The sequence below is a fragment of the Oryzias melastigma genome, linkage group LG21 (genome assembly GCF_002922805.2).
Source record: "Oryzias melastigma strain HK-1 linkage group LG21, ASM292280v2, whole genome shotgun sequence".
Classification (NCBI taxonomy): Eukaryota; Metazoa; Chordata; class Actinopteri; order Beloniformes; family Adrianichthyidae; genus Oryzias; species Oryzias melastigma.
In genome coordinates, this window is record NC_050532.1 from 17970072 (window position 1) to 17994859 (window position 24788).

Consider the following 24788-nt stretch of genomic DNA (forward strand, 5'->3'; position numbering starts at 1 on the left):
TCTTTCATATGAAGACGCGGGCCGCAAATCATCATCCTGCGGGCCGCAGATGGCCCGCGGGCCGCGAGTTTGAGACCCCTGCCCTAGAGTAATATTTTTGACAAGAAAAATATCATTTTTTTTTTAAATCAATATGATTTTTGAACATGAAAAGGTCAATTAAAGAACAATTTTAACAGTCTTTATTGTAGCTGCAGTACAAATGACACCACCACAAAACAAATCAGTGCAGTGTTATTCATCCACCACGTTTTTGTACAAAATATGTTAACTACAAGTGCATGCAATGGCTTTATTTCTCAAAAAAAAAAAAAAATCACATGTCCTTCCACATAAATCACAATTGTATGCTTATATTAACAGTAATTATGTGGCATATAAAAAAACACTGAAATGTATTTTTACAAAACTAAAAAAAGAAATATTTACTACTAATACTGACATTTTTTTTTGTTTCAGTTGACATTTACCAGGCATTTCTGCAAAAAGTGACTCATGTGGTTGAATGCGTGATAGCGGGCGGATCCTGAGAGAGAATGGTCCCTGTCAGTGTACCACTGCAATGAACAAGACAACAAATCAGCTCGTCGATGGCGTGATGCGATTGCCTGATACGTGAGCAAATTGTCCACATTTAAAATCCCACATTTCTCGCATGAAAGCCTTTTTCCATTTGAAATAAATCAACACCCTCAAGGTCAACATCAATCCCACTTCCCAGAGCCAATATTTACCATCGCCTCAAAGTCCACTTGCTCATCCACCAGGGCTTTGGAGATCTGAGCGGACTGCTGGAAATGGACGTTGTCTACAGGAGGGACAGCACTTTAAGACGGCGTGACTGAACGCTACAGCTCAGGTTTGCTCTCAAAGCAAACAGAGACACTTGTTTCAATCAGGAAAACTTAAATAAGTGGAAGAAATGGTGAAACGTACCATCTGCTGTGCCGTGAACCAACAGGAAGTCAACCTTTGAGAAGTTCTTGGCTCTGGATGTGACAGTGGAATTCTACCAGCAAAAATAAAAAATAAAAATATCCACCGTTCATAGAAGCCATAAAGTCTGCAATCGGTTTAGGATTTTACTGATTTTACACCAATACTCACTTTATAACTGTCAGAATTCTCCACTGGCTTGCCCATGTAACGTTCAGTGTAAACAGCATCTAAATAATAACAACAAAAAAACTCAGTGATATGTTGAAAGAGAAAAACAGATTTTTTTAAGGATGATATTCTTCAGAGATTTAAAACTTTAAAGCCTCGTTTCTACTGAGCAGACCAGACCAATCCCCTCTTGGCCGGTTTAGAATGATCCGGAGAATGGTGTGAGCGTTGCATTGGACTATCAAAGCACATGTAGACCGATGACATAGTAGTGCGTCAAAACGGTGCAACAACAGCGAAAGAGAAGCTGCATCAGCTGATCCAGAAATGGAGGGAAAATTAAGAAGATAACCGAGGAGGATAATTATAATCCGGAGCAGGTGTTTATTATGGATGAAGCCGACCACTACGCAACAATCTTTTATTCTGAATTTAAAACAAAAAAAAGCTCTTCTTGTTGAGGAATACTCCAATACTCTTCAATGAATGTTTTACAAAGCATGATCGGAAGTGTTTTTGATGAACTTGGATTGGAAACGACATTCTTTTGCCGTGGGGGTCGGGTGAGACGGAAACGTGGATTTGCCGTGTCTCCGTAAGGGGGGAATACTGTATGTTAAGAATACATCGTGTGACGACAGAAGCTCCACCCTCACTGATCCATTCCTTTTTCTATGACCAGAGGTGGGTAGTAACTCATTACATTTACTCCATTACATTTACTTAGGTAACTTTTTTGATAAATTGTACTTGTGAGAGTTGTCATAATACAACTAACTTTTTACTTTTACTTGAGTACAACTGTCAGAGAAAAACAAGACTTTTATTTTATTTTATTTTATTTTATTTTATTTTATTTTATTTTGAACACTATTTAAAACAATAAAACAGTCAAACAGGAAACAAAAGAGTAACCAAAAAAGAACAAGTTCACACATAATATAGTGTTCAAAAAGAGGTGTGAGGAAGTTAAAAAAAAAACACTTTTACTCAAGTACATTAGGCCTAATGGTGCTTGTTAGCGTTACTTTTGACTGGAATAAATCATAATAATCTAAAATGATCCTGTAGCGAAAAAACATCCCGTAACGTCATGTGACTCCTTGTTACCAATCATACAAAGCCAGACAAAATCTTTCCGCGGCATGAAGCGCGTAGGGAAATCACTCCTATCAACAATGGCAACAATCTTATTAAAAGTTGGATTACTTTATTGTTTTTTTAATTTAATCATTCTTTTACGACAGAACTGGTATATTACTCATTATTTACTCACTACTTGAGTAGATTTTGAACCAAGTACTTTTTTACTCTTGCTCAAGTAATAATTTGGATGCCTACTCTCTACTTGAACTTGAGTACTATTTTGGTAAAGTAACAATACTTCTACTTCAGTAAAATTTTTGAATACTCTACCCACCTCTGTCTATGACTAACGGGGGACCAGAAATGGTACCAGTCGGTCCTGCTTAACGGGTCCATTTTATAATGGAAATGCTCAAAAGTCCAGTCCGGCCCGATCCAGTCCGGTTTGAATCTCTCAGTGGGAACGAAGCAAAAATTTTAACACCAAACCTGTACTTAGAAGTTTAATGGAATAGATTTTTTCCCATAGTGTACTTTTTTGTATACTCATGAAGAGTGATGGTTATTGGGTATGCAACAAAACACATGCCACACTTACACCAGATGTTAACTAGTATAAAACATTTGTGTGTGTGTGTGGAGGGGGGTGGCAGCTTAAAGACCCCCTCCTTTCATCCTTTGATCTATTGGAAAAGTGCTCACAGGTGAGGGCGAGACCGGCAACCCCTCCCCCATTTCCCTTCCTGTTGCTGATATATGTTTACACATTCTCCTGCTGGTTGGAAGTCCCTCACACCCTAACCTAACATTAATTCTGCAGCAAGACATCAAAACTATCCAGCCGTACAGTTTTGAGCCAGATTGGAAAATGAAGACATGAGTCTACAAGAGGATTCATCAGAATGGAGCAGAGCAAGGAGTTTGTGTTTCTACGCAACAAATACAACCGCTTTCGATTCGCAATTTTCCTTGATTCATCACGATCGATTTGAGAAATACTGCAATTTAAAGGTAAATTTTCTTTATATATGCCTCCATCATGAGAAAAATGCAACGAGAACATAAAAGCACCAAAATCACACAATTTCCATCTTAAATTTTTAACAGGTCAAGAAGTGGCACAAAAGCATGTCCATCTTTGTGCTGCACCAGGATAGCACCCATAGACAGGTAATAAAAATAATTTAACTGATGAGGACATGTCCAGGACTTTTAAGAAACTTTCCAAGAGACTTTTGGAAATTCTCCAGGCTATTATTATAATTTCCACCACTTAGTTTTCGCTATAATTTCCCAAGATTTTGGGGTTTTGTTTACAGGAACTGACCTTTTAAGGATCAAGAACAGTTTAATCAATCACTTTATTTATTTAGCAGTTTTTTAATCGAGGTGCTTAACAAAGAAAAAAGACTAATAAACTTTAGTTTCGACACATTAGATTAAAAGCAACAACAATACATAAAAAGGAGGGAAATGCTGTGGCTAAAATTTGACAGAGTTACTAAATCTGAAGACATTAAAATGTCTTTGAGACTTTAAATCAGTTCTTTACGTCATTTGGATGATTCTCCACTCACCATAATATTGCCAGTTGGCCACTGGTGCTACTGCAATCCCACACTTGAAGAGCCCAGTTCCAGCACTCAAGGCCATTGAGGCAACGTAACCACCGTAAGACTAAAGGATTACATTAGCAAATATAACAAAACCGTCTCAAAAGTCAAAAACGGACAAAAAACTGCAGGGTAAGGGAAACCTACCCAGCCCCAAATGGCAATTCGTTTTGTGTCGATAAAACCCATGTCAATGAATTTCCTGCAACACAGCACAGAAGTTATCGATAAAACCCTAAAACACTTAGAGATCCAAGTCTCCTAAGATCGTATAGTTCACAGAGGAGACTAAAATTTCAAACACCTTACCTCACAGCTGCTATCTGATCTTCCACTTCGTATGTGCCAAGCCGCCTGTAGATTGCATGCAGTATTTCATCACCTTGGTAACCGCTTCCCCTTCCATCGAAGCTGGCCACGATGATCCCATGAGAGGAGGACAGGTACGTGCCCCAGTTCAGCTTGAAACTGTAGCTCACACTCTGACTGCTCGGGCCGCCGTAACTTAAAGGGACGAAATCATTGAGCATCGATGTTTTCCACCTATAGTTTTAACTTGACACGCCGGGGGATCGTTCACTTACACGTCTATAAGAAGTGGATATTTTTTGGACTTCTTGAAACCCGGGGGTAGCATCATTTGATACCAGAGATCTGTTGGTTAAAGCAGTAGACAATTTGTTTTTCAGCAACCCAGTTCTGAAAGACCAAACGGCATTTAAAATATGTGAATGTCCATTTACCAAGATCATCTGAGCAAGTTATCACAGCAGTTTAGAAAAAGAAAGACTCTAATCTAAGCTGTAATACAGTTTACAGCATGTTACAACATGTAACATAATATATACCGTGGCTAAAGGTTATATCTAATTGGCAAGAATGTAAAGTGCCAACATACAACATCTCCAGGAACCGGCTGTGTTTTTACTGCATATTTGCAAACTGATATTTGTACAATTTACAAATTGTTCTGAGAATGTAAGCACATTTTTTCAATACAACCCAAAAATGATAAAATGAAAGTACACAACATCTGACAGACTTTGTTTTTTTTTTTTATCTTTGCTCAACCGTTGTCTTCTCACCAAATCCTGACACTTTTAGGGTGCCATATTTCATGGTTGGCATGTGGAATCCGGATAGAAGGTTTTTTAGATCCGTGTTATCTTCAAGAGTAGACGGTTCTAAAAAAAAATTAAATAAATAAAAAATATTAGATTTTATTTAAGATGAAACTTCTTATATTTTGGAAAACTTTATTGAATAAAGGTTGATCATGAAGTTATCATAAAAATTATTAGTAGACACAGATCTTTCAACATCTGCTGCTTAATTACAATATGTACTCACTGGCCACAAAATAAAAAATGTTATTAGGTACACCTATTCAACTGCTCGTTTACTCAAATTTCTAATCAGATGTGACAAAACAGAAAACCAAGTGTGTACCTCTGGCTGCACCTGAGACCCTGTTGTCCACGAGTGTATATAAGGGCAGTCCAGGTCCTGACAGAAAACAAAAGGAAACACAAACCAACACTCACAAATACAGCTTGATTCCACTTCATCTCTTCGTTAAAGCTCCTCTTCTTGTTCACAGATGTTCCCCCTTACACGGGCGAGTTATTGCTTAGGAGTACAGGTGGAAGGTTAACTGACCATAGCAGTCCATTCGGTAGAAAGAGGCATCAGAGCTGAAGTAAGCTGAGTTGTACTGACACCGACTGTCCTCGTCCAAGTCGCAGGTGAGGCACTGGGTGTCCGAGTGACTGCTTCCAATCAAAACTCTAAGCAGAAAAAGGGGGTAAATTTGATGATTATTAGCTCGCACTAATATGTCTGAGTGCTACATCAACCAAAATACACACACTTACTTGTAGAGATTTCTCATAACCGGCACTCTTTGGTGCTGATTACTCACAAAATATCTGAAGAACAGAAACCAAGTTAAATAATCTCATTTCTTAATATTTCACGACTGTGTGGTTTCATCACTCACATGGCATCCTTTGTTAGCTTGCATATGTAAATAACCTCCCATTTCCCCGAGGTAATAGGTGTTGCTTTACCCTTCATGAAAACAACATAGTTAGGAACAAAATCAACAGAGTAACTGGTTTAAAAAAAGACTTACATCTTTCACGAGATGAATATGTTTGTAGCCCTTATCGTCACTCATGACTTTGTAGAAGCTGATCTTATCTTCAGCGAAGAAGAGGGGCAGGGGCCCGTACTACAAATACAATACAACACATTCTCACATGAGAGTACATATGAAATCAGAACTGATATTTTAGAGATTGTTTTCATGAAACTTACACGGCCAATCCAGCCCGTCTTGCTAGTTTGCTCAAATTTCTACGGAAGGCAAAAATATTTATCAATCACAAAATATGTACAATCTTTTAGACCCACTCCAATCATCTTTTGAGCTATTTCAAAAGCCTTTTTTTGTTAAATAGTGTAGTTTTCTAGGATATAACTTCTGCAGAGCATCATTTGGTCATTAGAAATTTGTCTCTGAGTTGTAGACGGGATTGTTGTAGTGGGGCAACCCCGCCCCCTTACCCCTCCTCATTGCTGAGAGCTTGGAGCAGGAGATTTGTGGCTCGCCCAGCGTGTTTTCCACGTCACAAATAATCTCTTTTTCAAACATTTTTTCGGTTGCTCCTGATTCGCAGCAATTTGAATAAAGAAATACTCAGAAATGCAACTTTTATCTTTATATATGTCCTCCATGAACAGAGAAAGGCCATGTTAAAAACACGATTTTCATCAGAGTGGGACTTTAAGATAAACTAACTCCAAAGCAGCAGGGATTTCCAGCCTGGACGGGTAGAGCTCACACGTACCTGCTTTTCTCTCCAGCTACTTCCATCAAAGTCATAGATCTGTACAACCACATGATTCTGTTTCCTTGTGAGCCACTGCACAGCAACGCGCTCGTCTGTAACCCAGGTCACTGAGCACAACATGTGATCACTACAGCGAGGGGGACAGATAGTGACAAGGCTCTTATTTTGAAAAATAGGGGGATTAAATGACACGATCAGTTACAGAAAAACACAGACCTGGATGCAATGGAAGTAGGAGGAGCCACCTGCGTGGGGGAGGACGGATTTGAGGTATCGACCACAAACAGTTTCACTTTGGTAAGATTGGATCCAGCCTAAACAACAAGCAAGTTCATAAAAGTTGATGAAGTTGGAGGAAGGAGACAGAAAATCATCTAGAATTAGACTGTAAATAAATATGCAATGATGTGCCACATAAAATTGTGTCTGCAATGACCTTCTTCTCTGTCATTTTTCCCACGATTGAACTGTGAGAGTTCAGTCGGGAGCTTATTTTAACTTTTTGTTTGGGCTTTAAGACACACAGCAGGCAGAATGATCTGTTTTGGGTAAGTCAGCTAACGTATCCTTGAGTCTACTGGTACAGACACTTTGTGCTTTGAGAAAAACGTCTTTATTTAGTCGTCCTGAGCCTGAGACACACCAAACGAAGCAGCTCAAGGTTATCCACACTTAAATTCACTTGGTGTTCTGAAGTCATTTGAGTAATTTCTGGAATAATCATGCAAAGTTTCAGCATATTTGCCTCATCATAACTGTGTTTTACAATCCCACCTTTGGATAAGGAACAGCCACCGTCTCCGGGTATTGATCGGATCCGTACCAGCTGTATTCAATTTTCTGAACTTCCGTGTCGTTAAATTCCACATAGGCTAAGAACTTTCCCGTTGAGGACCACCATATTGCACCACTGGATGCAAAGACTTCCTCTGGAAGAATCAGAGACAGAAGTTAAACAGTTGTAACGCGTGTAAAGCAGCAACTCGCCACCACTCACCCTCATACACCCAGTCAGGAACGCCGTTAAGGATCTCATTCTTCTTGCCGTTCTGTGTCACCTGAACAGCTTTAGCGTTCATGTCAGAGTTTAAAAAAAGGTTGTAGTTTGAGACGTAGGCCTGTCAACACAGGATCAAATAGGAAGAAAGATGATGCAGTAAAAATAGAAAATGTAAATAAAGTAATATTTCATTTATATTCAGATAGTTATTAAATTAAGATAAAGCACCACGGTGCAACAAAACATGCTATAAGGCTTACAAATTGGTTTCCTGTTGGCGCCCAGATGAAGTACTGCACTTCAGGAGGAAGACTGACAGTCGTAACAAATGTTCTGCAATAAAATGGTAAAAAGAAAGTAAAAAACAAAACCTTAGAACACGCGTGTCAAAGTCAAGGCCCGGGGGCCAGATCCGGCCCTCCAGATCATTTTATTTTATTGTTATTAATGGCCCAATGTTATCTTGCGCTCATTCCTAACTTGTATAATTTTCACAAAATATGTTTTTATGGAGAGTAAAATATTGAAAGTTATTTAAGGTTTAAGTTGATTTCTTCTGGAATAATTCCTGCCTTTTTATTAGTCATAATTATGTTAAAAAGTTATAGTTTTAAAGTTGTTAAATTGGCATTCTCTGAGCTTTTTACACTTTATTGGCATTTACTAATATTTTTGGGCTATTTTGAAGCTAAGCTAATATTTCAGCTACATGCTAACTGTTTTGGCTAATTTAGGCTTTTCTTTTTTATTTTTTGTTTAGGCTATTTTGGAGTTAAGCTAATATTTCAGCTACATGCTAACTGTTTTGGCTAATTTAGGGCTTTTTTTTTAATTTTTTTTTAGGCTGTTTTGGAGTTAAGCTAATATTTAAGTGCTAGCTGTTTTGGCTAATTTAGGCTTTTTTCAGTTTTTTAGCCTATTTTAAAGTATAGCTATTTTTGTTTCTACATACTAGCAGTTTTGACTCACCTAAGTTTTTTTTTTTTTAGTCTTTAGACTAATTTGGTATTTAGCTGACATTTTAGTGGTCATCAGCTTCAGCGTTTTCAGCTATTAGCTTGAGTGATTTCAGCTATCAGCTTCAGCGTTTTCAGCTTCAGCGTTTTAGATATTGATTTCAGCATCTTCAGCAGCCAAATTCAGCTTACATCATTCACACTAGTATTAATGCAGGTAATGTTATAGATCTAGTTCATAACTATGTTAAAAAGTTATGGTTTTAACATTTTAACTATTTAGTTTTTGAGTGTTTAATAAATGTTTATCCTGTTCGGCCCATGACCTAAGGTGTGTTTTGGATTTTGGCCCCTTGCACGATTGAGTTTGACACCCCTGCCTTAGAACATCTTCAGATTTTTACTTCAGGTTTATACATAGCATCTGTAAATGCAGCCTGACACAAGTTTTTGGTGCTAAAGAGACCGTCTGATTCATCTTTTGACCCTTTTCTTTTCTGAAAAATACAATATGAAAAAAAAGAGAAAAAATAGACTTTAATTTACCAATATATCAGAAGCATAATAAAACAAACCAATAAAGTATTTGCTTTTCCATTTTAGCCAAAATGATGACTTTTTTCTTACTTTATAATTCCTATTTATTTTGTCAAATTCGGATCCATTTTTCAGTTGGCTCAACAGTCAAATGGACCAAGTGTAAACACATGTTTACGCCCATGTGTTTACAGCCGGGTGCACAGTCAGTGTTCCGTGTTGGTGTTGCATCACAACACAGTTTGCGCTGTCACCGCAGGGCTTAGCTGGTTGTGCTGCTACTGAAGCGGTCAGTGGATGTGATCGTCCCTATTTCACAGTAAGAAGAAAAATAAAAACAATCGTATTATGCTTGAAGTTCATATTTTCTTCAGTAAGGTTGTTGGTTTGTGTTATCAGTCTTTACATCTCATAAATCAATTAGCTCGTTTCCTCTTTTTTAAAATAATTTTCTGACAGTTTGTGTAAAACTGATATCTGTATCTCAATATTTTATTTTCAATACTTGAATATTTATTTCTTCAAAATATCTCACATTACTCAGTCAGTGTCATTGACAATTATAATGTTCTTTAATAATAAAAAAAAAGGTGAATCCACTATGTTATCCCTGAGCAAGGTCAAATCCAAATTCCTCCCCTACCCTCCAATTGAAGCGACATTTAAAGGAAAAGGGATGTCCGAAATAGATTTTCACCGATAGGGTGAGCCAAGTCGCATTGTGCCAAGAAAAAGAGGTGCATTTCTTCCCACGGGTGTGTTCTGAAGCACAGAAGTTTACATTTAAAAGTACATAAAAAGGTTTTGTTTTAGCACAACCTTTTTAATGCTATAAAACTGATGTTGTTATGTATTTCTGAATACTAGCAGCTAGGCGCTAATGTAGCTAACCGGCGACTACTGATGACATCATCGAGTGGGAGTAACTCCCACATTTGTAGATAGTTCACTATATGGAGCATTTTCTAGTGCTGTCTACATCAAAAATTCCCAAATTGAAATTTCCCAGAAGTCTTTGCGAAAAACCAGTGTGCATTGACACTCACTACATTAACAAATGCAGTTTGATTGATGATAGCTTTGCTTTTGCTTTGTGATGTTTCAGTTTGCTTTATGTTTAAGACTTTGCTTTTGCAAAGACATGTAGTCTAGACACACACACACAAAATCTGGGCTACTTACGAATTCTCCTTATCATAGATAGAGTAGGACGCTGTATATGAATGTCTCCAATTCTGTAGAAGCACAATAAAAATGTATCATTTTATCACTTTTTTAAACTGTAAAGTGTAAACACAGATCATCCAGCTGTGGCTTCTCACCTTTGAGTAATTGCTTTCTAAAGCAACGTATTTATGATCTCCAGACAGTAAATACCCAGTGGCCCCTACTTTGTCCTAAAATACAGAATTATTTTAGCATAAAAAAATTGTATATTTACATCCCAAAATGTCAACATGTATATTACAAAAGTTGAGTTGCTCAAGAAAAGTGTCTCCTCCATGGTTTCAGCGTTATGGAGGAAGAGGTTCCTCTCAGCTGTTTTATGCAAATACTCCTTGTCTGCAACAGAAAGGAGCATCACATTGCAGGAAGTTTAAGCTGCTCAAACAGGACAGATGACTTCCAGCAGCAGTGATACCTGATATCCAGTACAAGCTGTAAGATTTCTTCCGAAAGGTGTCGTTGAAGTAGTCGCCCAGTGTGAAGGGCCTTTGGGTGCCATCAGACTCTGAGCAGAAAAAGTCATTCCAATAACTTATGCATTGACCATATTTGGGAGAAAGTGAAACAGGATCAGTCAAAAAAGTGGGACAGGAAGAGATGGATTTCTTACTGCTGTAGAAAACTGCTAGGATTGTTATCATGGTGACGGTGACAGCCACTCCTGCCAATATCCAGATCACCTTGTTGCACCCCTGGAAAAAAAAAAGAAAAAAAAATCTCAAAAACAACAGCTGGAGTTTGAATTTCTCCATTTTTGGTGATGAACAGAGAACTGATAGTTATAGTTTTCACTACTGGTTAATCGTTTACTGACCATGATGATGAGGATGTCCCAGCGAGGGTCTCCGTCCAACAATCCCTGAGCGCGTGAAAGCTCAGACTTCTGATCCGCGCACAAAAACTTTCAAACTTGAACCGCAGAGTGGAGAAAAATGCTCCTCCGGCGGTTCCTCTTTTCGTCCAAGTTTCCTGCAGTCTGTTCCGCGGAGCAGCTCCAACTTAAGTCTGCAGTTTCCAGAAGTGGCTCCGCTCCTCAGCGCGCAGAGGAGAGGGAAGCAGGAAAAGCCGGAGTCATCCTTCCTCCAGAGCCGCGCTGAGGCTGGATTCTGCGACGGCAGCAGCGCTGGACGCTTTTCTGAGGAGTTTGGGCGCTGTGTGAGGGTGAAGCTGAGGGGATGGGGACACTGCGGAGGTTTGGTCCAGCACATCTGTCATCTAAAGGTAAAATGTAGGGGGATTCTACAAAAACATTTTAAGTTATTTTTTTAGTTTTACTCAATAACTCAATAACTCAACTTACATTTTCAAAACAGCTTTCTAAAACTTTTCCCCCATTCATCTTGATTGTCCACTTTTAAAAATGCTTCCAATCACATGACATCCATCATCTAATTTTCATTTTTCTGTCACATGATTTAAGTTTAATCTAGAACATATTTCATTCCATCTCGTGTTTTCAAAGTTTATTAAAAGCTCACCAAGTATGATAAGTGTGCCATATCATCATTTATTTCAAATATACTCCTTCAAGGTTGTCATTTTATAACTTGAAAGAGTTTTATGTGCATTAGTGCTTTTATTATGACTTTACAGTTTTTTTTCCCAGAGTTAATGTTCATGCTCAGCTTTTAAAAAAATCTATAAAAAAAGACAAAAAAAAAACTTTATTGTAAAATATCAAACTGGTTAATACTAGTAGTGAGATTTAATTTTGTATTAGTGAATATATTTATATAAATATGCATAACCTTATATCTTTGGATGGGCTTTAATAAACGTCAAGTCCCTGTTAGTTGATGTCACAAATAAACCTAAACTCTTACAAGAAAAAGCTGTTTTTTTTGGTAAATTTTAAGGTACTTTATATTTACAGATTTTTTCTTTTGGTCATTAAAAATAAAAGCTTTTGATACATAAAATAAAGCTGATATCCAGGTGGTAAATAATTAGAATTGAAGAATTTAACATGTTAAAAAAGCAAAAACAAAAAAAAAGTTTTTTTGTTTTTTTTTTACTATTTCATTATTTATAAATGTAATATGTTTGTATTAAAGTGTTGTAGTTTTCCGAAAAAAAGTGTATTAATTTGTAAAATAGCAGTATCTTAAGTCTGTATGTCACCTCTATTTTTTTTTATTTATTTACATTTTTTTTGTCAGTGTTCAAAAGTTTAGGCAACTGTCTGACTTTCAGCTGAAATAGAAACGTCTTCCCAGCTCTTTGCCTTTCCGTTCATCTGATAATAGAGCAAAATTGAAATAATCTTTGTTCTTATCAAGTCACTTATTTTAAAAAAATATATACACAAAGTTTTAGGAGAGGAAACCCTTAAATATAACCTTAGCCTGTGGATGAGGACGCACAATTCTACAGCTGGAGTAGTAGGAGCAGGGGCGGAGCTGCAGGGGGACAAGGGGGGGCACCCCCTCCCAATTTTTGAGTCTATATTAGTATAATTATTGACAAAGATTAGAAAATCATCAATACAAGCCGCTTTAGGTATTTCTAAAATAACATCCTTAAATGAAATTAAAAAAAAAAAATGTATTTTTATTATTTCATTTGTAATGGCCTTCAACTCTGGCCCCTCCCCCATATAAAATGTTCTAGCTCCGCCCTTTTGTCTTTATGTAGACAAAATAAATCCTCACGCATTTTAGTTGATGACAACTACCCAGAAAAAATGAAATATTACCAATTTTCTAAAATGTTCTGTAATTTGCTACATTTTAGCATTTTGATTTGATGGTTTACTCAACTTAAAAATGTAATTTTATTTAACAAATATTTTTAAATGTAACAAATTACAGAGCTTTTGTTAATTGATTCATTGTTTCACTTTTTACAGTGTACTATTAACACAGTAACCTAAAATATATTGCTTGGGTGCAATACTTATGTTTTGGATTTTTTTTCTAAAGGAAATAATACTATTTTGTGCAGAATCCATAGTTTAGAAATCTGCAAAATATTTAAATGTTTATAGATGTTAAAGATATAAAGAAAAAAAATGGAAATTAGCAGATCACACAGGCTCAATAGTAGAGACTTATGACTAACACACACTAACTCACGCACACACAATCTGCAGCACCTGTTTGAGGGGAGTGAGCTGACAGGTAAACTCTGAGGGGAAATCACATGCTCACTGGCTCCTGTCTAATGAGAAAAAAAGACCTCAGAGAGAAACGTTTTCTTCTTTTATTGATCACTTTCCAGTTCATTTCATTCCCAAGAAACTGTCTCATTCAACCTTTGTACATATAACATGCAAAATCATGCACAACAGCATTAAAAAAAAAATCAACATTTATTAACATAAAAGTAAGATTAGAGCATGAGAGCTAGATTTTAAACCTTTTTCCCCATTTTTAAAAATTTAATTAATTTATTTTTTTGGCCAAATTTAACTATTTTTCTGTAACTTTTTAATGTGATAATTAATTCCACTATTAAAAGTGCATTGTTTGTTCAAATCCAAAGTTATGGAAGATTTTTTTATAACCAGTAATACTAGATAAATGAGTCAATATTTGAATAAGTTGTAGTTTATCAGCTTTATATCCAGTTCTTTTATATCAATCGTAAATCGGGATTTATGATTAGCAAACAGCATTTTGGAAGATCAAAAATACATTCTAACAAAATGAGTGCATTCATTTTTCCTTTTTGCTCAAATTGTTTCTTCGTCACTATCAATCTCCATCCGGCTGGCGTAGTCGCTGTAGTCAAAGGCAGGAAACTTGACGGGAATGTCGCTCCACTTGGTGCAGTTGCTGATATTTTTCCCATTGATATTAACCACAAAATTCTTGACATGAAGGCAAGGCAGCTCAATCCCTCGGAACATCATCATCGAACCCCAAGACTGCAAGGAGGAGAGCGGGAAGTTTAAACAACTCAAAGACGTTAGTTCAAAGGATCAAAAGGTGATCGCAGTGAAACTTTAAGGGGCGTGCGCTCACCTGACCACAATCTTTGCAGGCTATGATGCCATTGGTCTCATAATCCACTAGTCGTTCTAGCAGGGAAGAATTTTCTCTCTGTATGAATAATTTCCTGTTCAAAACAAATCATTATTAGATTCAGTTATAATTAAAAATCAAGCAAAAAAGGGGATTTCATTACTTAAATTCCACTGTGCTGTTGACTCTGTGCATGTCTCCAATGATGTTGATTTCTTCTCCAGTGCAGACTTGTTTGTTGCAGTGTCTGCAGCTGAACTTCACAGCAGACGGACTCTCATTCTTTATGACTTTCTTGTTCTGCCGGTGTTCTCTCACTCTTTTTTCCATTATGGCCTGCAGCTGATACTCAGTAATCTAAATAATAGAAGAATAAAACACTATTCTTGCAGCAAAATGAGTCTCCCTCCCACAAAAAAAATGCTCAATTATTCTGACAAACCTGCTTGTCATAGTCTTGTGGACTTAAAGCCTTAATTTTCTCAATGGCTTTATGCATCATGTCCTCGCGGTGCTCGTTGACGCATTCCCTCTCAGCTACTCCGGAGTTCTTGACATCAACTACGGTGTAACTGCTGTCCTCAGCTCTTCCTCTGCCTTGGGACTGTGCCAACAACAACATCCAGTGTTAGATTTCATATTCAAAACCTAAATTCTCTACATTTTTCTAAAGTTTTATTTTGTAATTGGTTTAAACGGATTTGTTTCAATCCATGAGGTTAGTAGAGCTGTGGTTGGATACGGTGGCCCTGAAGTGCAAATCACACCAACAAATCCCTCAACGCAAAACCATATTTAATGATCACAATGACAATTCAAAAGCAAAAGAAATAATTAATAAAAGCATTACAATTTAGAAAAAATAAAAACTAAAATCCGGAAATCAAAAGGTGCTCCCAAAAAAATAAAACAAAAGTTATTTCCAAAAATCAAAATGACATATTAAAAAAAAGAATGTCAGTCTGCATTTCCTCTTCTTTAAAACTCAAACGTCATCATCCAATCAGCGATGATCCTTCAATAAGTATCTTTGCTGGTTTCTTATTCTGTTTCAATTTTAAACATTTCATTTCTGAAAAGTATTTTTGTTTTCCAAAATGTTTTTTTTTCTTTTTTTTTTAGTAGTTTTGCTTTTTTGATAGTTGTTGTGATCATTAATATGTTTTTACATGGAATAATTTGCTGGTGATTTGTACTTCCGGGCCACCGTAGTTGTAACCCATGAAAAGGTACAAAAGTAAAATAACTCGTTTTTATTCAGAGATTTAAAAAAAACTACATTCTGTTAAAAACTAGCAACACAAGAGGAAAAAAAATGCAACCCTATATATAAAAAAATAAAAATAAACCCACTTAAAAATTTTTTAATTATATTATTATAGGCATAGAAGTGTCATTAAACAGAGTTCACATCACCTGAATCATAGCAATCTCATTGGTGACGTGACCATATCGGATTACAAAATTGCACTTAGGAATGTCTAAGCCTTCTTCTGCCACAGTTGTTGCCACCAACAAGTTTACTTCACCAGTACTGAATTTCTTCAACACGTCCTTCTGTTCTGCCTGCAAAAACACAATCATCATAACTTTTAGGAGGCAGTTTAATATCCAGTACCGTATTAAAGGTGTACACTTACAGCGGTCATTGGTTTAACATCACTCTGGTCTCCTCCTCCAATCAAATATGCAGATTTAATTCCAATGTCATCAAACTTAGAATTTTCTTGAATCCACTGGTTTAGAGCAATGGCACTGTGGCGTGTTTTGGTGAAAATGATTCCTGTGGCCTGCTTCCTGCTGCTGAACTCCTTCAGGATTATGGTTCTCAGCTTTGACAGGCTGTCATTTTCATATTCTGGATTCTTTGCCAGATCTGCCAGCTCTTTCTCGTTTTCTAGAAAGAAAACAAACGTGTGAAGTTAAAAGCTTGAAACTCTAAACTCAAGTCTTTGAGAAAAACAAGTAGTTAGCTTATCTTTGAAGAAGAAAATGAGATAAGTCCACTTTTACAATAAATGGCTAACAAAACAGCCACTGTACATTACTAAAATGAGCAGTAGTTTTGATTTTATTATCATGTGTTTTTCAGACATAGAAAGTAATACAGCAAATTTTGCTAAGACATCAACTTTCTAATTTACAATTTGTACAATATGCTAAGCTAAAGTTGAGCTAAAGCTAAAGCTTAGCTAAGCTAAACCTCCTAAGCTAAACAAACTACTGCATTTTTTGAAGTATTGGTTGCATTTTTTTTTTGCATAGTTTGGTTGGAGGTGTGACTAATATGTGATTTAAAAAAAAAAAGCAACAGCTGCTAAAGCTTATTGTGTCTTATCAGTTTTTGCTACTAACATCCACGCAGATAAAGCGCTGCTCCCTCCCATGCAAAGTCGGCAAAATTGTTCAAAAGCGACACAGAAAATAAAAAAATTCAATAGATTAAGTGAGTTTTGTTGACTTGTTAACATTTATCTGAAGAATTGTTCACTTGTTTGGCTAATGTACTAGTATCCGTCCTACGTTTCATGAAATAAACATCATTGTGTGACGGTAGTGAAGCGTGCATATATTCAGTCTTCTTATTAATTCTGTTATTATGATTTGCCTTTCAAGATGGAAGGTCAGTTGTTGTTTCTGTATTTTGTTATAATAAATTCCACCAATATTTTTAATTCTGCTTTAGTATGCATTTTTGTCTGCTGTGACATATACTCTGGAGCGACTTAAGCCTCGTTTTCACTGGTCTGTTTCAGTCTGGTATTTTGAGTGTTTCCATTATAAAACGGGCCCATTAAGCCGGACCAAACAATACTATTTTTGGGCCCCCATTGGTTGTAGGTCCATAGAAAAATGGCGGTTAGAACAGAGCTACTGTTGAAACTCGTTGATTGGCAGAAGATGTTTATGTCAAAAGAAATTGAATATATTCCACAATCTCTCCAACAAGTTTTGTATATAGAAAAGTATACAAAGAAATGAGCTGCTGGATGACTTCTTGCTGTTAGCTTCACCTCAAATGCGCCATAAAGGTCCAACTTTGAGTGGAAACCGAATCGTAGTGTATTATTTTAATCAGTGGAAACAAGGGTTTATAGTCTGAAAAATACAGCACTAAGAATAATGATTTCTAACTTTAAAAATCAAATTAAAAGCGCTTTCTCAACTGTAAGAAGAAATGCAGTAAAATTAAAGAGTACAATGTACTGCTAATACATGAAAGAAAAATGGCGGTACCGTTAAAGAGCTTGAAGAGAAATCTCTCTGTGTCGGTTATTTGTATGTTTTGCTCCTCATCTGGAGAACTTTTCTTCTTATTTTGCTCTTCATGGTAATTCTTCAGGAAGCTGAGGGCGTCTTGCATTCGAAGGATGTTGCAGCGCATCAGGCCGTTGTTGTACTGCCGGAGATATTCAGCACAAACTCGCACTTTCTGATCTCCCTCCTTTGCAGCTACAATGGTTAAAAAAATGTGTTTATGCAACTATTTTTATATTGACAAAATTTGCAAGATATGAAAAACAAATTTCACAACTTTGTGCTTAAAACTTGCATTGTTTTAACAAAATTAAAGAATTTCCCAAAATTGTTAATTTTATTCAAATGCATTATTAACATTTAAGATGAACTCACCTTGTCGTTCTTTCTGAACAGACCACTGTTCATACACCTGAGTGCCCAGGTCACCAGTGGGGTTCAGCTGGGCGTGAAGATGAATTTCATGCATGATTCTTTTGATCACATCGCCAAACGGATCCTGAAAGTCAAAACACTTCACTAAAAACAACTGGTTATCTGTATTTTTTTTTTTAACTTATCCTGAAAATCTAAGCTTTGATTCAAACGTACTTGTTTTCTGTCTTCAACGGTCTGAATTGCTTTTCTTGGTTCTCTTTTAAAATCCCCGAGGCTCCTTGTCATGATTTGGGAAGCATCTAGGTTTGCACAAATCTAGAAAAAAAAAAAGATCCAAGCATTTGCAAAGTTAAAAGCGGAGCAGGCTATTACTGCCCAATGTCTGAGTCTAACCGAGTTAAAACCACATTGGTCCTTTTTTTAAACTTTGTGGCAATGGGAAACTTTAGAGCTCGGCCCAAATAGCCAGTTGCAAAGCAATAAAGAAAAAAAATGGGGTAGCAAAATGAACTTTAAGCCACTACAAAATAAGAAAAAGTTATTTTCTAATCATTTCTTGCCTTTGAATGGACCTGAAATCACATTAAGAAACATTTTCTGGCATTTTAGCAACTTTTTCTCCCACAAAGGCGAATATACTGACATTTGTATGTGCAAAAAAAAAAAAAAAGCTGAGAGTATTTACTCGGAGTATGTGCTCCTTGGCTTTCTCCAGCTTTGTGGCCCGTCCAACCCCCGGTGAGGCGGTCAGACCCAGGATCTGAGGGAGGGGCACCGTCTCCTTCTGCTCCTTTTGGAGTTTTTTGTTCTTGTGCTTCTGCTTCAGATAGCGCATCATTATGTGGTTGTAGGCCTCTCCTTTCTGAGTGTGGTGGCACTCGTCAATTATCATGAGTGACAGATCTGCACGCACACATGGCACAACAAGATTAAAAAACATACACATCCTAAATGTTGAAAATAGACATTTTTGTCTAGTTTACCCTCCCAGAAAGGGAGCAAAAATGTTGAGTGGCAGCTTGATGTATTGAGGGTGATAAAAGCTCTCTTGTGAATTTGATCATTCATACACTGATTGCTTGAACAGGCAGGCAGCCTGGACACCAGGAGAAAAAAAAGGAAAGGTACATGCTTTCAGGCGTTTCAACAAACAGCATATGCTCCGCTGTGGTGGATATTCCACCTTGGACTTGTGCATGCCAACAGCAGAGTCGGAAGAGTGACAAGATCCTGTCAGGGGAAATGCAGCCTTGACTCATCTGGGCAGCTTTACTTTCCAGAATATGTCAGAGTTGGAAGATAAGATCAGGACAGATTGCAGCTTAAGGTTAAAAAAAAAAGTATTTTCTCTATATTTGCTCAATATTTATTTCACATTTAAGTGTGAACATCTCAAACTATTTTTCTTTCTTTAGCTGAATTTGCAACATCAGCATCAACATTATAAAAATGTCTTGAACTACTTTTATAAACTTGAAAAAGAAAATATACTTTATCATACTTTATCTCCACTTTAGCTGTCCAATCATAAAGGAGAACTTACTTTTCTTCTTGCTCACATTCTACTTTGGTTCATGTCCACTTCCACCATTGATAAATGCACCTTTAACTTCCAGTTTCAGTCATCAACCTATTTTTCCAGAAGATTTTCCTCCTTCAGAATCAGTCCTAGTCTCTTCCCATTTCCATCCAGACCACCATAAAGCAGCTTGAGTCTGCTCCCAATCTACAAGCTTTGTTTCCCTTCCATCTGGTCTGTTGGACACGCAGGACATCCATCTTTCCACTTTCCATCATGTTGGCCAAGTCTCTAGATTTAAAAGTTCCTACATTTAAAGTTCCCAGTCTAATTTTTTCCCCTTTTCTGCCAATAAACATGCCTCCCCCCTCTCCTTCAATGACTTTTTTTTTCCACCGGCATCCTGTAGGTCAGGGGTCGGCAACCTTAAACAGTAAAAGAGTTAAAGACATTTGAGCATGTTTTCTATTGATCAAAACCTTGAAGGAGCTGCATAGTCTTACTTTAGTCTTTAGGAAATTTGGATTTGCTTCTTTTTTTTTACAATATGTATGAATTATGTCTATTTTTTGGCATGAACAAAAGCTAAATCATTAAAAGAACCTAGCATCTCTCAAAATGGGATTTTTTTTAAGTGTGACAGAAGCTCAAATAACTTTTTTGTTTTTTTCCCTCTTTGTCCTCAGCAGTCTTACACTGCTGGGTTTTGTTATTTTAGTTTGGGGTTGGATCTTGGTAGTCTTAGTTTATGGGCTTTGTTTATTTGTTTTCTTTAGGTAGATTCAGTTAAGATAGCCATTAGCAGGGAGCTACTGACTCCAATGGTTGACAGCAGCAGTCTCCCTGACTTATTTTTATGTTGGGCCGAGGAGCCGCCATGGAGAGATAAAAGAGCCAGATGTGGTTCTAGAGTTGCAGGTTGCAGACCCCCACTGTAGGTTAACCACACTGGTGGCAATCATTGCTAACCTGCACCACGATTGATGTGGTACGAACAACAAGACCTTCTGCATTCTACACATTCTCACTCCCAACTCGTCATATATGGATGAAAGGTTCGGGCCCCCTCCAAGGCACTTTTTAACGTTTGTTTTTTTTTTTTTTTTTTATGTGGTGGCTGTTCCCATTAAATCAAAGGTCCCCAACCCTCAGGACGTGGTACCATAGGCGGTATCGTATGGTACTGTGGTAACCTGTATCAGGTTAGGGTACTAGTCAACGTCCCGAGGGTTGGGGACCCCTGATTATCCCTTGGATTGGTACGGGTTTGCAGTGCAGAGGTTGGGGACCCCTGATTTAGTGGGAACAGCCAGCACGTCAAAAAATGAAGACACATAAAACATGGTAAAGTGCTGCGAAGGGTACGTTGCTGCGTTTTCTCTGACGTTGGACTAGCTCGGCAGTAGTATCAGCATCCAGGTCTCGAGTGTCCCACATGTTTTCTAACCACATAATTGGCCAAACACACCGGATCCAGGTAATCAGCAGCCGATGAGACAGCCTTTCTGGAAAACCAGCAGGGGGCCGGCCCTCGAGGACTGGAGTTTGACACCCCTGCTAGTATAAGGAATGTGCCTCCTTGTGGGTCCATTACACTTTACTCAGCCAATACTGCTTTATTGTGGGTTCAAACTGTTCTGTTTATGGTATAGAGGATTTTTAGTGCAAATAAAAACTATTTAAATGAAAAAAAAGAGTTAATTTGTGAACACTAAGTCTACAATAAATGAAAAACCCTCCTCTTTTGAGCCAATGTCTATCACGTTAAATTTGACATGATAAAAGCTGAAACAACAACCTGAGAGCTGAATAAACATAGAGAGCAGGACAAATCATACCGCTCAGCTTCACTCCTTCATCCACTCCACTGTTTGCAATTTCCAAGTAGTTTTCCAGAATCTGGGCCGTGCAGATGATGATGTCATTTCTTTGTACAGTCTTGGCGAAAGAGATTTTCAGCTGGGAGTCTCCACTGACTCTCTCCACCTTGTACAAATGCTTCAGATAGGGAGTGAACTCTTTGGAGTGATGCTGCTCAACCAGAGGAACCTAAGGGACACATTATACACGCAAGGTTATAAAGCTGACACAGCGACTGTATTGTTTGTTAAGGAATTCTGTTTGTTTCTAACCCACGCTTGGCTATAAATGCATGAGGAGGCTTCTAATTAGTTCAGCCATGATGATTAAGGATTTTGAGGCTCATTGTTTAGAGAATAAAGCAAAACAGCAATTAAAATGTATGTGTTTGTCCTTCCACCACAATACGGTCTCTATTTGAGTATTTCCTTTGACGGGACAGATGGAAAACCTTTTATTCAGATGGGAGTCATTTCTTTTTTTTGTAGATTCCATACAAGCCATATGCAAACAAAGTGCAGTGGGGTGTACAAGCATAAAGAAATGGAATTCAAAGCGGGTTGACCCTTCTGTGGAAATACGGTATTTTCTTCTGAAATGTAGAACCCCTTAAGTCAGAAATCAAACTCTTGGATTTGTAGTACCTTGTTCACCAGGATAACCACCTTCCCCGGCTTTCCCTCCGCCTTCCTGCTGTCCAGATGTTCTTTGGTAATATAGACCGCGACTCTGGTTTTACCACTTCCTGTCGGGAGGCATATGATGATGTTTTTTCCCTCCAAGGCAGGTTTCGCGACTTCCATCTGATAATCCCAAAGAGAGATCTCAGGTTTTTCTGGGGAGCTGGCCTCTCCTGCTGCTGCTGCAGAAGCACTTCCATCTGTGGGGGAGAAAACATCGTTTTTAAAGAAATGCTAGCAGAAAACAAACAAAAGCTAAAATATGTTCACGTTGTGGTTTAAAAAAAACACATGTGATAAGTTAATGGCTCCAAACTGTATTAGTACAACTAGTTTTAAAAACTACGGAGGAACTTCACTACACAAATAATCAAGTTCAATACTACTATAAAGATTAAAAAAAACTAAAGCTTTCTTAAGAAACTGAAATCTGCATTGTCATAGCAATTCGGTTTCTTTTTCCTAGTTTCCTTTCCGTGGCAACAGTTTGTTTAAGTTTCCCTCTACAGCGTATGTAATGTGATCCACCCTAGCCAAAGCTGAAATTGCCAGAAGGCTATGACTCACTCGTCCTCCATAAACTCTCAAAGGCCTTATATATAATCAGCAGAGGCTCGCGGAGTTTAAGTTTAAAGGCCTTACGTTGAACGCATAAGTGCTGCATCATTTTTGCGACAGTTTGTAGAGACAAAGTCTGCAAAACTCAAAGAGATTTTTAGAGCCTGAGTGGAAGTTAAAATGTGTTGTGAACTTGTGCCCACCCTCCCCCCCACGTTGTGGTTTCCACTTGGAGTTTAACATTTCCTCTACGTTATGAGTTTAAACCCCCCGGAAAGTTATTATTTGCTCTTAGCAGGCGACTTTTAATTTTCCTCCCAGACTTGACATGGCAGAGGTTATAGTGATGTCTTTAGACAATTTCATGTAAGAAAATACAAGACTGTGTGTTTATGGAGAGATCCAGCAGAGTGGAAGTAAACAGTGATCTGGGTGGCCCCCTGCACTTGTACCAGCAGTTCTCAAACACTAGAATAACTAGATATATAGTAGGAGCCATATGTGTGACAGTAGTTCACCTTACTCCCAGTAGGGGGGGGGGTTATATCTGTATTTAAGTGAAAGCGTCACAAATGTTTGTTAGGGGTTTTGGCCCGAGAGAGGAAAGGGTTTTTGACCGAACGCAAGCATGTACACACAGGCAAGGATAACAGAAAATAAATGTCAATGTGTTTGCATACAAAATGGGAAGTGGACATTCAATGACTGGAGCAAACAGTAAATGTGCATCAACCTCACTCTGGGTCAAAACACTCAATAGCTGAATTTTAGTCTTAGGTCCTTTAATATGTAGCATTATTAGTGAAAACGCAAGTGTGGATGCAGTAAGATGAAAGTGAGATGAGATGAATGTAGCTGCTGAAGATGCTAGAGATAATAGCTGAAAATGCTAAAAATGCTAAGGCTGAAAAATTGCTAAAAAATTACCCAGATGCCAATTTATCAAAAAAACTGGAAAAATTTATAATTTTGCCAAAACAGCTAGCATAAAACAAACTTATACTGAAAAATAAAATTTGTCTGAAGAACTTGAAAAAAGTATATATGTTTGCCAAAACAGCTAGCATAATGACAACATATAAGCAAAACTCCAAATTTGCCCAAAGAACTTGAAAAAATATTTTTTTGTCAAAAGTGCTAGCAAAATGCTAACACATTAGCAGAACTCCAAATTAGCCTCAAGAACTTGAAAAATGTCAATTATTGCCAAAACAGCTAGCACAATGCTAATTTAAACTCCAAATTAGCCTAAAGACCTTGAAAAATATCAGTTATTGCCAAAATGGCTAGAATAATGCTAACATGTGAGCAAAATGCCAAATTTGTGTAAAAAACAAAATAAAAATGAAATATCAACTTTTGCCAAATCAGCTTGCATAATGCTAACATATTAGCTAAACTCCAAATTTGCCTCAAAAAACCCGGAAAATGGTCTAAATTAGCCAAAACCAGCTACCATGTAAAATAAAAGCGAAATGCCAAATTACCCTAAAAAATCTAGAAGTTTAGAAGGTTTAAAGTTTGAATGGTGCCGATGCTTTTTTAGAGCTCTTGAGAAATACATAAAATGTATGTCTCAACATCATCCGTGTCTTTCATGCATTGTAAATGAGATATTAAACCAAGGCTTCCAGGCTAAAAACTTATGGTGGTAGCTCCTCCCACACGCCTCTTGAGCGTCTAGTTTATCAACTCATTTTCGGAAAAGCATGTGAGGCATTCGACAGAATATTGGTACCCAAATCTCGTTCGGTGTGAATGGAGCATTAGATTAAAAACAATTCTGCAGGATGACTACAGGTAAACGAGTCTCACCTGGTTGGGAGCGCTCCTCACTCTGCGGCAGGTCAGGATCTAAATAGAGATCTGGACACAAGTGTATAATAGCGATTATAGACCATCAGACTATTTATTTTTCTTTCTAAATAACAGAAAAATGAAGCAAATTATTTAGCTGCGGACACACCCATTACATTTATAATATTGTGAAGAGTTAGCCTGGCTGTTTGACTTTGACTGCTCATGACAAGTTTTTTTTTGTGATATTTGAAGAGAATACCACAGTCTAACCTGCTAGTTCTTCCTGAATTTCCTGGACTCCATTCCTTTCTTTTGCTTCAGAACTCTCCTCTCCTACAGGTTCACTCTGTGCAGGCTCTTGTTTTGGTGCAGAGGCTTCCTCATTTATA

At 37.4% G+C, this 24788-nt stretch overlaps 2 protein-coding genes and 1 long non-coding RNA gene across 7 annotated transcripts in view; 1 reads left to right on the plus strand and 2 right to left on the minus strand.

Moving 5' to 3' along the window:
• Positions 1-165: 165 nt before the first annotated feature.
• fap (fibroblast activation protein, alpha) lies at positions 166-11331 on the minus strand. Of its 4 annotated transcripts, XM_024286195.2 has the most exons (26): positions 11196-11331; positions 10992-11073; positions 10797-10886; positions 10623-10717; positions 10477-10551; positions 10337-10389; positions 7922-7994; positions 7659-7779; positions 7436-7590; positions 6878-6975; positions 6659-6788; positions 6126-6164; positions 5941-6039; positions 5806-5876; positions 5681-5734; positions 5466-5593; positions 5256-5312; positions 4892-4990; positions 4391-4460; positions 4116-4310; positions 3954-4008; positions 3771-3870; positions 1108-1166; positions 937-1009; positions 735-808; positions 166-557 (listed from the first exon to the last, which is right to left on the minus strand). In XM_024286195.2, the coding sequence occupies exons 1-26, from the start codon at positions 11196-11198 to the stop codon at positions 456-458; spliced, it is 2250 nt and encodes a 749-aa protein (XP_024141963.1). In that variant the 5' UTR covers positions 11199-11331; the 3' UTR covers positions 166-455. The 4 variants fall into 4 exon arrangements, with proteins under 4 accessions (XP_024141963.1, XP_036065609.1, XP_036065610.1 ...); XM_036209716.1 differs by having other exon boundaries at positions 10797-11073; XM_036209717.1 differs by lacking the exon at positions 11196-11331 and having other exon boundaries at positions 10992-11170.
• Positions 11332-11468: 137 nt separating this feature from the next.
• Positions 11469-24788, plus strand: part of LOC112154930 — a 29084-nt gene continuing 15764 nt past the window's right edge. Inside the window, exon 1 of the long non-coding RNA XR_002920732.2 lies at positions 11469-11602. This is a non-coding gene — a long non-coding RNA (uncharacterized LOC112154930). The remainder of the gene's footprint in view (positions 11603-24788) is intronic.
• ifih1 (interferon induced with helicase C domain 1) overlaps positions 13569-24788 on the minus strand; it is a 16041-nt gene continuing 4821 nt past the window's right edge. Inside the window, exons 4-16 of one of the 2 annotated variants that reach the window (XM_024286194.2) lie at positions 24415-24465; positions 22006-22241; positions 21340-21550; positions 18668-18885; positions 18196-18297; positions 17980-18103; positions 17584-17799; positions 15987-16243; positions 15763-15912; positions 14789-14950; positions 14510-14703; positions 14347-14440; positions 13569-14249 (exon numbers count right to left, since the gene is read on the minus strand). In XM_024286194.2, coding sequence (XP_024141962.1) covers positions 14055-14249; positions 14347-14440; positions 14510-14703; positions 14789-14950; positions 15763-15912; positions 15987-16243; positions 17584-17799; positions 17980-18103; positions 18196-18297; positions 18668-18885; positions 21340-21550; positions 22006-22241; positions 24415-24465 — 2210 coding nt within the window. In that variant the 3' untranslated portion in view covers positions 13569-14054. The remainder of the gene's footprint in view (positions 14250-14346; positions 14441-14509; positions 14704-14788; positions 14951-15762; positions 15913-15986; positions 16244-17583; positions 17800-17979; positions 18104-18195; positions 18298-18667; positions 18886-21339; positions 21551-22005; positions 22242-24414; positions 24466-24788) is intronic. The other variant, XM_024286191.2, reaches the window with a different exon arrangement.